This window comes from Paramisgurnus dabryanus, chromosome 12, assembly GCF_030506205.2.
Source record: "Paramisgurnus dabryanus chromosome 12, PD_genome_1.1, whole genome shotgun sequence".
Lineage (NCBI taxonomy): Eukaryota > Metazoa > Chordata > Actinopteri > Cypriniformes > Cobitidae > Paramisgurnus > Paramisgurnus dabryanus.
In genome coordinates, this window is record NC_133348.1 from 22,281,182 (window position 1) to 22,293,534 (window position 12,353).

Consider the following 12,353-nt stretch of genomic DNA (forward strand, 5'->3'; position numbering starts at 1 on the left):
AACAAACTGTCGTTTACTCTCGTCAATGAATCTATTTCCAGCTCTTACTTGCGTGGCAGTGATGTAATAATATGGGCGTTCGATTTCATGCAGCGCTGCGCATCAAAGTACCGCGAGAGCACAGCTTTTCAATAGCTCTCGCGGTACTTTGATGTCACGCGCCAAGCGATCTGCGCAGAAAGTTGAATACTTTAACTGTGTGAAAAACAAAATGCGCACTATTCGTCGCAGCATCCGGGTCCCAAACAAACACATTCGCGCGCAGAAAGAGAGAGAGAGACAGACAGAGAGCGAGAGAGATCCCTGTGCGAGGCTCCGGTAGCCCCCCCTCGGGAAAACACAAACACCGGAGCCAGAAATGCCCCACCGCCCAGCTGCGGATACCCCTTAATGGACTCATGTGATGCTTCTCGAACGCTGTATATGGTTTTATTTTTTATTTTCATAGAATATAATAATAGAGTAATCCGCCTCAGCCTGCTTTACCATTAGTTAGCTGGCTTGGCTAGCCATCGATTTGCGTGTGTTGTGGCTGTGAGCGAAACGTTTGCTTTATAGTTTTTGTCTGGTCTTGTAAAGTGATATCAGGACTGTTGTCTGCAGGTTTTGTGCGTTTTCTCATTCAGCAAAGAACACTAAGAAGCTGGGTAAGTGATATTGTTACACTGGCGTACATTACAATTTGGGTTAGCCTGTCACTGCTATGTGAGTTTGCAGCGTTGCTGGTCAGGGCAGTGGCTTCAGATGCTTTAACATCATACGGTTTTAAAAGAAGCCAACATTAAAAAAAAACACACCAAACTATACTAATACTGTTAATAACTTTGCTGTTATAAAACTTGCTCAACCTGTTTCGTAAAACATTTACTTATTTCCTGATGGGTACTTGGAAAAGCTTGCTGCACCTGTGGCTTGTCATGTAACTCATAACATTACGTCCATCACATGTATAAACATATTGCCATTTTGTCAGTGATGAGAAACTGATAGAGTCTGCTATACCAGAATGAAACTCGAATAACCACCTGCTTTGTGTTTTTGGCAATAGAGCAAAATAAGAAGAATGGGTGCGTTCTTAGACAAGCCAAAGATGGAGAAGCACAATGCACAAGGGGAGGGGAACGGCCTGCGCTATGGACTCAGCAGCATGCAGGGCTGGCGTGTAGAGATGGAGGATGCACACACAGCTGTGATAGGGCTGCCTTACGGCCTTGGCCTTTGGTCCTTTTTTGCTGTCTATGATGGACACGCTGGCTCGCAGGTTGCCCGCTATTGCTGTGAGCATCTACTGGAACACATCACCAGCAACCCGGATTTTAGAGGAGCCAGTACGGAGACAGGAGGCGGCGAGCCTTCCGTGGAGAGAGTGAAATGCGGGATCCGCACCGGTTTCTTACAGATTGACGAGCACATGCGGGCCATGTCTGAACGCAAGCACGGGGCGGACCGCAGCGGATCCACGGCAGTGGGTGTGTTGGTTTCCCCCAATCATTTCTACTTCATCAACTGTGGCGACTCCAGAGCTTTGCTGAGCCGCAAAGGACGCGTCCACTTCTTCACCCAGGACCACAAGCCGAGCAACCCTCTCGAAAAGGAGCGAATCCAGAACGCGGGCGGTTCTGTCATGATCCAGCGGGTCAACGGATCTCTTGCCGTCTCTCGAGCTCTTGGGGACTTTGACTACAAGTGTGTGCATGGGAAAGGGCCCACCGAGCAGCTGGTGTCCCCAGAACCAGAAGTCTATGAGATTGAACGTTCAGAGACGGAGGATGAATTTGTGATTCTGGCTTGCGACGGCATATGGGACGTTATGGCAAATGAAGAACTATGTGATTTCGTGCGTTCACGTCTGGAGGTGACGGAAGACCTAGAGAGAGTGTGTAATGAGATTGTCGACACTTGTTTGTACAAGGTAAGGCCAATCAGATAAGCAGCGTTTGGCCTTTGCTCTCAAACAGCTTGGTTGTATTATTGGTATATATTTTTTCATTTGTGACCCTTGTTTTCTTTTTGTGTCAACAGGGTAGTCGTGACAACATGAGTGTGGTTTTGGTATGTTTTCCTGGTGCACCGAAAATCAACCCAGAAGCCGTGAAGAAAGAGGCGGAGCTAGATAAGTACCTGCAGAACAGAGAAGGCGGAGCATGTAAAAAAGCTAATAAATAAAATATATTACAAAGCTAAAGAGAGAATTAGAGATGCTGAGTATTCTTACTCAAATAGAAGAGCTTGTTAGATGGCAGTTTACACTTGCCGAACAAACATACGTTAGAGTTAACGTAAAGTTTTCAATTAACGAATCCCCATATTGGAGAGGAAAGACTCGCTGGTACTGTATTAGCACAGTTAGGACTATTCTGCAGTCTAAAGAATTACACAAATCTGAGCTTATACTGACAGTTAGAGGCCTTTGATTATTTATTGCGAAAAGCACTTACACAATTTACATATAACCTGTAGCTTTACCAGAGGTTTTATTTAAGTGCATCCCAAAATCTAGCGCTCCAGTGCATACTGTACGTCAACGTTGATGTATTAAGTTATGTTAAGCGCAGTCGTAGATTAGGACTGTAGAATGCCGAAAACCCAATATTTGGTTGTGCACTTTTTCATTAAAAGCTGCTATACGTAGAGGCATCTTCTATTAAAAGAGCAGAGACCAAATTGAGATCTTCGAATAGAACATTTTTAGTGTTATGCGTACTGTTTGCGTCAGTTTGGCTTCGGATAGTCATCAACTCATACAAGCATGTGTTTAAGTCTGCCTCTCTTTCATTAGCATCTTTCTGAAAATATCGCTGTCATCATAAATGAGTGTGAATGTCAGCACTCCACTGCTGGTTATCTGAAATTATAGCGGACACTCTGTTTATGTACACGGCCTGATGATGCAGTTGGCTGTTGCCATGAGGATTTTTCTCTGCATGATTCCTGCTCTGTAGCCGTATTATGAAACATTGTTGCCTTAGTCCTAATTTACAGCGACTACCCTCATTAGAATTGATAGGCTAGCACTTAGCACTCAACCCCAACTTAGAAGAGTAAAATTGAATCCATGGTACTCGAGCATGCACTGTACCGAAAGCACGAAAAGTTTGGAGACCTCCTGCATGTGCGCTACATTTAAATAAACAGGGATTATTTCGAGTTAAAGTTTTATACTTTGTCAAAAAATTTGTACTGGACACATTTATTACCCTAAGGAAATAGCTTCAGACTGAACTAAACCCAGTATTTGAAAGATGGTGTTGATGTTTTACAATGCTTTCAGAGTTGTTTACTACTTGTTGCCTCAAACTGACAATTTGTCAAACCTCTGGTTTGTCTATGTCACTACGAAGAAATTCACTACATTTTTGGTGCATATTGGGATTTAGGCAGTCAGCACTTTTTATGAAACATCGATGGTACAATAATTGTACATTGCACTTGATGTATTGTATGTCTGTAAAACCCAACAAAATTTGGCAGAGGGTTTGCTTTTCCTAGACTCTTGTACTTTGAAAGTGTTGCATTGGTTTTCATATTTTTGCACCCTTTAGATTTGGTCCTTTGTAAAAGGAGAAATTGATTTATTTGTCTGCATTGTTAAACGGTGGGCAAGTCTTATTTTAAACGTATCCAAATTTGCCCTTAGCTCCCATAACTTCCTCCTAGCATGTTTTAGCTTTAAGATGTGTTAAACTGAATGGAAATCAGTGTGCCTGCTCTAAAGAGTGAACTCTTGAGATTAAAGTGATTGTAGGTCACTTCAGTACCATATCAATTTCATTTTGCTTGGGTTTGCTGTTGGGTCTCCTCACTGTTTGATGTATTTAGTATATAAAAAAAGAATCCACTGTTTATCATATTAGCCTTAATTTTTTTCTTCCACAATAACACATTTGACATTTGTGTAACTTACAAGACATATTGTGATTATATACCTATACAAAGAGCCTTTAAGTGTGCCTATAATTGTGATTTTATGGCCAACTGTAGCATTTAACTTGACTTCAGTAGGGGTGTAACGATAAATCGTGCGATTTGCTTGCTTTGCTTCTCAATGGATTACAGTGAAATGCCGCTACATCCAAAAGCCAGAGGGCACACTCGTGCAAAAACTCAATATGCGCCGCAGAGGTAGTAGCATTTACACACACATATCATACGTCAAGCATATTCATATCGCTGTTCTTCAAACCCCTTATGTGTATAATGATTATTATTTTTTATTATTTCAAATGCATGTTATAAGCGACTCAAACTCGCAGTGATTTTAACCCTGGAGAACCCAAGAACCACTTTCTTAGCAGCAATAGGCTTTATGCACTACTTCCTGAACTTCAGCCAGCTCCTTGTTTCCTGTCTGCCATTATTGGACAAACTGATTAATCCAGGTGTGCCTGACCTCAGTAGTCACAACAAAAATAATCCGACACACCTGGATTAATCAGCTTGTCCAATAATGGCAGACAGGAAACAAGGAGCTGGCTGAAGTACAGGAAGTAGTGCCGCTGGGCATAAAGCCTATTAAATTTGACCCATGGGTCTTCTCCAGGGTTAAATTGATAAGGACTTCCTATTGATCAAAGAGCCGTAGTACATGAAAGAGCTGTGCATAAAATCACCTTTGCGATTCAGAATCGGTGTGTCGCGATTTATCATTACACCCTTACTTTTAACTCATCCAAAGTTTTGTTTGTTGATTGTTTGTATATGATTTAAAGCCTAACTTTGTCAGGCAATAGACAAGCACACTCGGCCCAGGCATGGTTACTTTAACCGTTCACCTAAAATGATCACGCATAAAGCACAACCCGAACCCCCCATAAGTCAACCATGGGGTGGAAATATTGCCTTATTGAATAATAAGGCAGGAATTATCTGCTTTATATAGGACGTTGCCTTGTTTTATGTAGTTGCCTGGAAACACTGTAGCACCGTTGAATTGGGATAAGCTTCTTTAGGGTAAGAATAGAAAACATGTCAACTACAAATCTGTCCTAGCAAATTATGACTGAAATTATTGGCTTGTCTGTAAATAAAGTAGGCCTTTATAAAACAACTTTGATGTATTTTTTGGAGTGTTCATCTTGGGCGAAATTGAGCCCTTGTATTGTTATATAATTGTGCCGTTAGTCCCTACATTTAGTTCACTTTTGTCTTTACCTCTCAGGTCCAAACTGACAAGCAACAGAGGACACAATATTTATTTAAATAATTTATTTGTCTTTATAATGTTTTATCTCTATGGAATGAAACAGTCCATGCATTCCATTTTATTTAGCCAAATAAGCACTACTAATGCAATGAGAAAAGCTTGTCTTCTTTTCTCTTTGTATTTATTGTTATCTGTGAGTTATACAACCATGTCATTATTGGTCCATTTGACGTAAACGTTTTGCATAGTTGCTTCACTGTACCGTTCAAAGTCAACCACCTCTCACTATTCTATCAGAGTTGATTGGTCTAAGGTTGATGATGTGTAAGGGTTACAGTCTTTGATCGGTCCTTTCTTATCCCAGCAGACTGTTTGTGTCTGTATTTGTTCGATTTTACCTCTCAGAAGGTAACTGTTTTATAAAGCTCGTTTTGAAAAATTTTTCAAAAACTGTTTCATAGAATCGTATTTCAATATTAAGAGGGTGAGCCCCCAGTATTTTCTTTCTTTAGTTTTATTTTTGTACATTAGCACCCAGGTATTAGCAATGTAGACAAACTGTGATCTTGTTATTCTTGGCTGTCAAAGATGTTTCAAATAAAATTATTTACGGAAACCCAGAGTTTGTGAGCTTTTTTGAATCAGAGAATGATGTCAATGTACTTGTGAATTTGTCTTAAATATTGCTTTTAATGAAACCTGTATGCGTGTCAGGGCTGGAAGAAATGCAGGGATGAGTTGCTGTGGTTGAAGCGTTTTGGCCAAGTATAATGTGTTTCATGATTGATGTCTTTGATTTAGACAAACACATTGCTGTCTTTCTTGAAAAGACAGGCCGTACTTTAACCCTAAAATCTGATAGGCAGAAGATGAAGAAGCAATGAATGTGCAGGACCTTTTTTATACAATGTCTTAATATTGCGCTGTTTATTTTTTATAAAGTTAATGTTGTGAACTATAAGTAAACATCTGCTATTTGGTTAGCTTATTCAGGAAAGTACTGCACATTTGCAGATATTTATTTATTTCATAATAGTACAAATAAAGCAATCTTTATTCTTGGCAAAGTGGAGCAGAGAGGCATGAATCATAGAGAACAACAATTATTCGTCTTCCATCCTGTCATAATAAAGCTGTGACTCATTGTGTTTTTGCACTTATCAATATGCTTCAAGCAATGTTAAAAAGATCTATTTCAGATTAAGATGCTGCTAAATAAAAGTCTTATAATTAATGTCAAAAATTCATTTTATACTTCTCTTTTGCCCCATTAGTCACAGAATTATTGATTTTATAGAAAGCGCTTCCATCCATCCATCATCCAAATGACTCCAGAAATAAAATGATATGTTTGTGAGAGAACATTTTTAATACTTTGAGCTCTTTTGACTATTTTAAGATGAGTAGCTTTATATGCACTTGTTGTATTGTGTCTATATATAATAAGGGGGGGGGGTACATCCTCTTGTTGTTTGAGTGCCATGTATTTGTGCTACAGGAAGACACTGACTTTGGCATGAATATGCCAACATGGACGTTGATTGATGGTGAGCTCATCACTGGGCACTCACACATTCCCATCTCCAATTCACTTGCATGTTTTGGACTTTGGGGAAAACCGTATCTGGAACAGTCTGGGCATGCAGGGTATGCACGTGCAAATGGGCCCGCCCCAGCTTTTAATAAAAATATTTTTGTCAATTTAATTTTTATTTGTGGCCGCAATAAATAAATTTTGTATATCATGTGTAGTGATTTCTTATTTCTCCATAATGACTAATTTCTCCGTCATTTCTTGTTTGCGTTTATTATTTTTTTTTTTGTACTCCGCAGCTGCCGTAAACTACTACGCCATAATTTTTTACATGACGCATCGCCACGCCAAAAAAAAATAAAAGAAAACACAGTGTGAAAGGTTACTATAGCGGCTATCTACATGAACATTAAGGATGGACAAATATAAACATAAAAGTGGGGCCTTAAAGAGAAGGCGGAGAAGTTAGTCACGAGTCAAGAACTACCCAAAACATTTTGTTTTTCTTTATTTAAATCTACCCTTTAAAGTAAAAAAGTAAAGTAAAAATATTTGACTACCTTATTAAAAGTATATGTTGTTAACAGACCTGCGCGCCACAGTTAACAGTGCCAACCGGCAAAGTTGGGGGGGGGGTTTGGCTTAAGGGGGCCCGTAAATGTTTTTTGCATATGGGCCCAGGACTGACTTGCTGTGCAACTGATCTGAAAGAAACCCACACTAACCCAGGAAGAACTTGCAAAGTCTCCAAAGAAAAGCCTCCCTTTACAATGGTTGAAGATGCTGATTGTCCTTGGAGAGGAGAAGATCTCTATTCAGTCTGGTTTGTATTAAGATGAAGACAAAAGCAAAGCAGGTGAAAAAAGAACACGCAGGCCTTGCTCTTGTTGTCTGACCTTCCAGAGACCAATTATGCAGTGATTTACAAGTAGAGATTGAATACTAAATGAATGACAGACTGCCTTTAGACCTGCCTTCAGCAGTATATGATGCTTAATAATGCAGTACATTGTGTCAGGCTAAACCATTTAACCTTTGACTTAATATTTTTATATGAATCTATAGACAATTAGACCTAGACTCTGCCTGTCTCAATCTTGCTGAGCCCTTGCTATTCAAATTTCACTTAATCGACATGCTTTGTTTGTGGTATTGTGAGCGTTATGATAAACATAGTGTGGCATTTCTCATATATTTTTATTCCCACTTATGAAGGTCTGAATGTGAATCATTGAAGAGGTCTTAATCAAAAACCTGTGCAAGTACGATTCATTGTACGATTTGACCCGCTTTTTGTGTATGTGTTTGTGTAAATGGGTGTAGTTTTGGTTTTATATTTATTTTTGACCTATGGACTGGGCAACAAAGCATCTGAATCTTTTCTGAATCAACGCTATAAACACGATTCAGTTTATTATACTGACATTGTTTAGTAACTGAACTGGTAACACTTGCTGATTTATTGTTGGTCAGATCAGAGCATCATATGAATCATACTTCATCTGTTTGCTGACCCTTTCCTTTGAGGATCAAAGGAGGGACCCCTGGCACCAAATAACTTAAAATAGAAAAGGCTTCTCTTTGAATGTGTGACAGAAGTACAAACCCGTTTGATAGTTTGCACTGTATACACCTTTAGTTAAAAACGATTTATTATAAATGATAAAATGTAAGACTAAAGCTATTTCTGATCTTTTTGTGTATACATTTTTATAACAGCCTATGTGTTGATGACTTGCCTCAGAAAATCTATGGAGAAATGTTTATCAATGTACAGTTATTGTAAAAACTGAAACCAACAACAGTTATGTGATTCCTACAGATGCCCAAGCTGTAGTTTAGACATCAAAGAGGAAATATCAGTCAATCAGCTGTTCCCCTGGAGCATTATGAGTAATGGATATTGTGCATGGATGCAACAGTGGAGTGGTTTTATCTGACTAGCAAATTACCAGCGCTGCATGCAAAATCATGTTTCATATATTTAGGCTTAATGTCTGCTTCTGTCTGGTCAGTGCTTGTTTATTTTGTTTGAGACATCATCTCATTTGTTTGTACAGCTTGTAACTTGATCACATTATTTAATAGATTTTTCCATCAACATATAAGCTAATTTACACTTCTTTGTTTAAATTGCTTTTATTGGTATGCTTTTATAATATCTTTTGAATATATATTATGGTAACACTTTACAATAAGGTTGTATTAATTAACATCAGTAAATGCATTACCTAATATGAACAACAATAGTTTTTCAGTTTGTATTAATTCTTATTGAACATACTTTCGTTAAAGTAGAAACATGTAACTGTTAAGCTAGTAAAGAGCTAAGTTTCTAGAATTTATAAATTGGGTTATGTGTGATGCTGTTCTCTGAAAGCCCTTTTGTTTTCAGTATCACTAATGGGGATAGGATCATCAGGAGTCCTAACCATGCGGCTCAGCTGACCTGACTCTGCCTGTCTAATTACAGCATTAAAAGCTTCACCGATCGCTCATGCATGATACTTTCTGCTATCTGGCCTTTTGAGCTCCTGGGCAGCCATATGGCGACCTTGTGCGGGTCGGTTAGCCTAACCTGGCTCTGCCCTCAAGTGCACAGAGTGGGAGAGAGAGAGCATGTACGGATGCAAACAAACTCGCAAATACACATCTGGTGTGGGAATATGAGCAGACCTTGAGATTTTATTGTGGAAGAGACATTTTTTATTGCTTGAATACTTTGATCATTATAAATTTCAAATGATTTGAGTGTTTTTTCATATTTATCATATTTCTTTATTAATATCTAATTTTCAATGAAATTTTATTTCCATAGTGATGACAAACAAAAAAAGTACATTTTAGAACAAACAGTAGAGAACAACTGTATAAAAATAAGGAAAAGTAAATAATAGAGAAAATAGGAAATTTATATGAAAGAAAAAGAAGACATGGTATAAATTTTGTCATAATACATAGTACAGATGTAAATAAAAGGCATGCATGTAAGTGTTGCTTTTTATTGTATTTATTTTACATACATGCGTACTTTTAAACTATCACAAAATGCATAGACTTCAATGTGAGACAGCGCCGTTATATTTATTTTAGCTAGAGGGCGCCAGAGGGTCGTTTTTGAACACTTGTTAAATTACTGTTCGCTTCTTTGTGTCTCTCGGATTTATTTTACATTCTCCTTGACATGTTAAAGTGTCTTTTTTACTATTGCCTCTAAAGTACCATTGATAACAAAACCATTTTCCGTTCTCTTATTTTTTTCCAGCAGAAATGAGATGGCCTTTTTTATAGTAATTCCATGGTTGGTGAAAATCATTAGGTACATTTTATGTACTTGTATAGATTTTTCAGCCTTATTTAATCTTAGAAAGTTATTACTGATGCGGACAGCATGATAAAACTACCTAATAATATACAATACAACGTACACCAAGGCAGTGCAATGTCAAGGAATATGTAAGAATTACAATTCGTAAAGAGCATGAAATAAAATCATTTTAATACATAGCTTTTTTGTTTTTTGGAGGTCTGAGAGAGTGACACGACTAAGATTAGGTTATGTTAACACTGTCATTATGCTGAACTGCTTTATAAGTGAGTGGGTAAAGGGGCTAAATGCATAATAATTGATGTTTACTGTTGAGGTTAACTTAAGTCACATAGGTCCTCATTAGTGCACTTTAATTGAATAGAATTGATTGAAATTCCCTCGTGGGATGTATGGAATTACCGTAAAACAATATTTAAATAAAATAGCTTAATACATGGATTTAATAGTAGTTTGTTTGTCAATACTGTTTTGTACAATGGCACCTCATTAAGCTCTGTGTCAAGCTAGATCCGTAATAATCACACCTCTTAGGTTTTTAACAATGAGCACTGAGAAGCACAGGCATGCAATACTCATCAGATTCCTTAAAAAAACAAAAATTATATTACTCTATATCATACTATATATACTATATTATACAAGTAGATGTAAAATACATTTTCTCAAATTAAATTAAATTTTAAAACATCCATCCCGTAGTAGCACCTTATATAGAAGTCTATTTTGGGTGATATGATGCTCTCTTGCATTGCACTCTGTAAAACCAGTTGTATCAGCAGAGTGCTGGGCTTGCTCTGGCTGCATGTGTTATTTAGCCCATGTCATCATCATGCTCTGTTTATCTTACTGAGGCCATTAAGTGTGACTAACACGGCCATGCACACGGTTAGCCTGCTCCGCCCTGAGGCCCATGGATCTGATGTCAGCCCTATCTCCTGCAGTTTACTTCCAGTCTTGGGATCCATTATATCATTTTTAATGGGGAAAAAGTGTGTGTGTATGTTGTGCTGAATTTTGCGTAGTAAGTTGCCGAATCCTATTGATTCACAGTCATCTGCGACCCCACCTCTAGGACAAATGTCATAAAGATCAAATTCAAGGTCAACCACACTAAATAAAAGTTGTATGGTTTCTCCCATATATGGGACAACGCATGAATATAAAGAGGACATATCATGAAAATCTGAGTTTTTCCTGCTTCTTTAAACCTAGAAAATATGAAAAAGATCAACCCGTTAAAAAGGTGGAGTGCACGGTTTTTGAAAAACGCTTTGGAAAAGGGAGTCGGGGCGAGTACCAAAACACACTAGTAGCCAATCAGCAGTAAGGTGCGTGAAAAAATAGGTTATTGAAATTTGGTTCCCCTTGTGATGTCAAAAGGGGATCTTATTATAATAATACCGCCCCTTAATCTGCACTATCCAACCACGGCATTGCCATTTGAGAGAGAGAGAGAGAGAGAGAGAGAGAGAGAGAAGAGAGAGAGAGAGAGAGAGAGAGAGAGAGAGAGAGAGAGAGAGAAAGAGAGAGAATAATTGATAGCACAATTGAGCTTTAATTTCAACAAACAACCATCATGGCGATCAGTGTTTGCATTTCACCAGCTCATTTGCATTTAAAAGGACGCACCCATAATCCCACCTTTATAGGGGACATATCATTAAAATCTGACTTTTTTCATGTTTAAGTGCTATAATCGGGTCCCCAGTGCTTTTATCAACTTAGAACATGTGAAAAAGATCAACCCAGTAAATTAGTTTTGGTAAACCATGCTCTGCAAGCATATGAAACAATTTGGCTCCCCTTGTGATGTCAGAAAATACCACCCCTTAACTTGCACTATCCAGCCACGACATTGCCATTTAGTGCAGAGATCAGTTCATTTGCATTTTAAAGGACACACCCAAAATGGAACATTTTTGCACACACCTACAAAGTGACAATTTTAACATGCTATAATAAATTATCTATAGTATTTTGAGCTAAAACTTCACATATGTGGGGACACCAAAGATTTTTTTCCATCTTTAAAAGTCTTGTGAAATCTTCTCTTTAACGTTTACATCTGGCAGATTTTATCCAAATGGACAGTGCATGACAAGCAATACATTTAATCAAATTTAAATGTGTTTCCTGTGACTTAAACCCACAACCTAACACAATGCTATATGCTACTAAACAAAAGTGCATATTCTTTTTTTGTGTGTATATGTGTATTATTAATAAACAGTCAAACTGTAGCTAACAGGGATTGTTACCTCACTGTCAGAAAAAAATGATCAAAAATGTTCCCTACTGAGGTGGTACCCATTAAAAAAATAAAGGGTACACCTTTGCAAATAGTG

At 38.0% G+C, this 12,353-nt stretch overlaps 1 protein-coding gene across 1 annotated transcript; it reads left to right on the forward strand.

Annotated features, from left to right (window-relative positions):
• The first annotated feature begins 265 nt into the window (after positions 1-265).
• ppm1ab (protein phosphatase, Mg2+/Mn2+ dependent, 1Ab) lies at positions 266-5,759 on the forward strand. The gene is made up of 4 exons (XM_065257199.2): positions 266-419; positions 604-647; positions 1,049-1,912; positions 2,023-5,759. Exons 1-4 carry the CDS (start codon positions 404-406, stop codon positions 2,164-2,166), a joined length of 1,068 nt encoding a protein of 355 aa, XP_065113271.1. The 5' UTR covers positions 266-403; the 3' UTR covers positions 2,167-5,759.
• Positions 5,760-12,353: the final 6,594 nt, after the last annotated feature.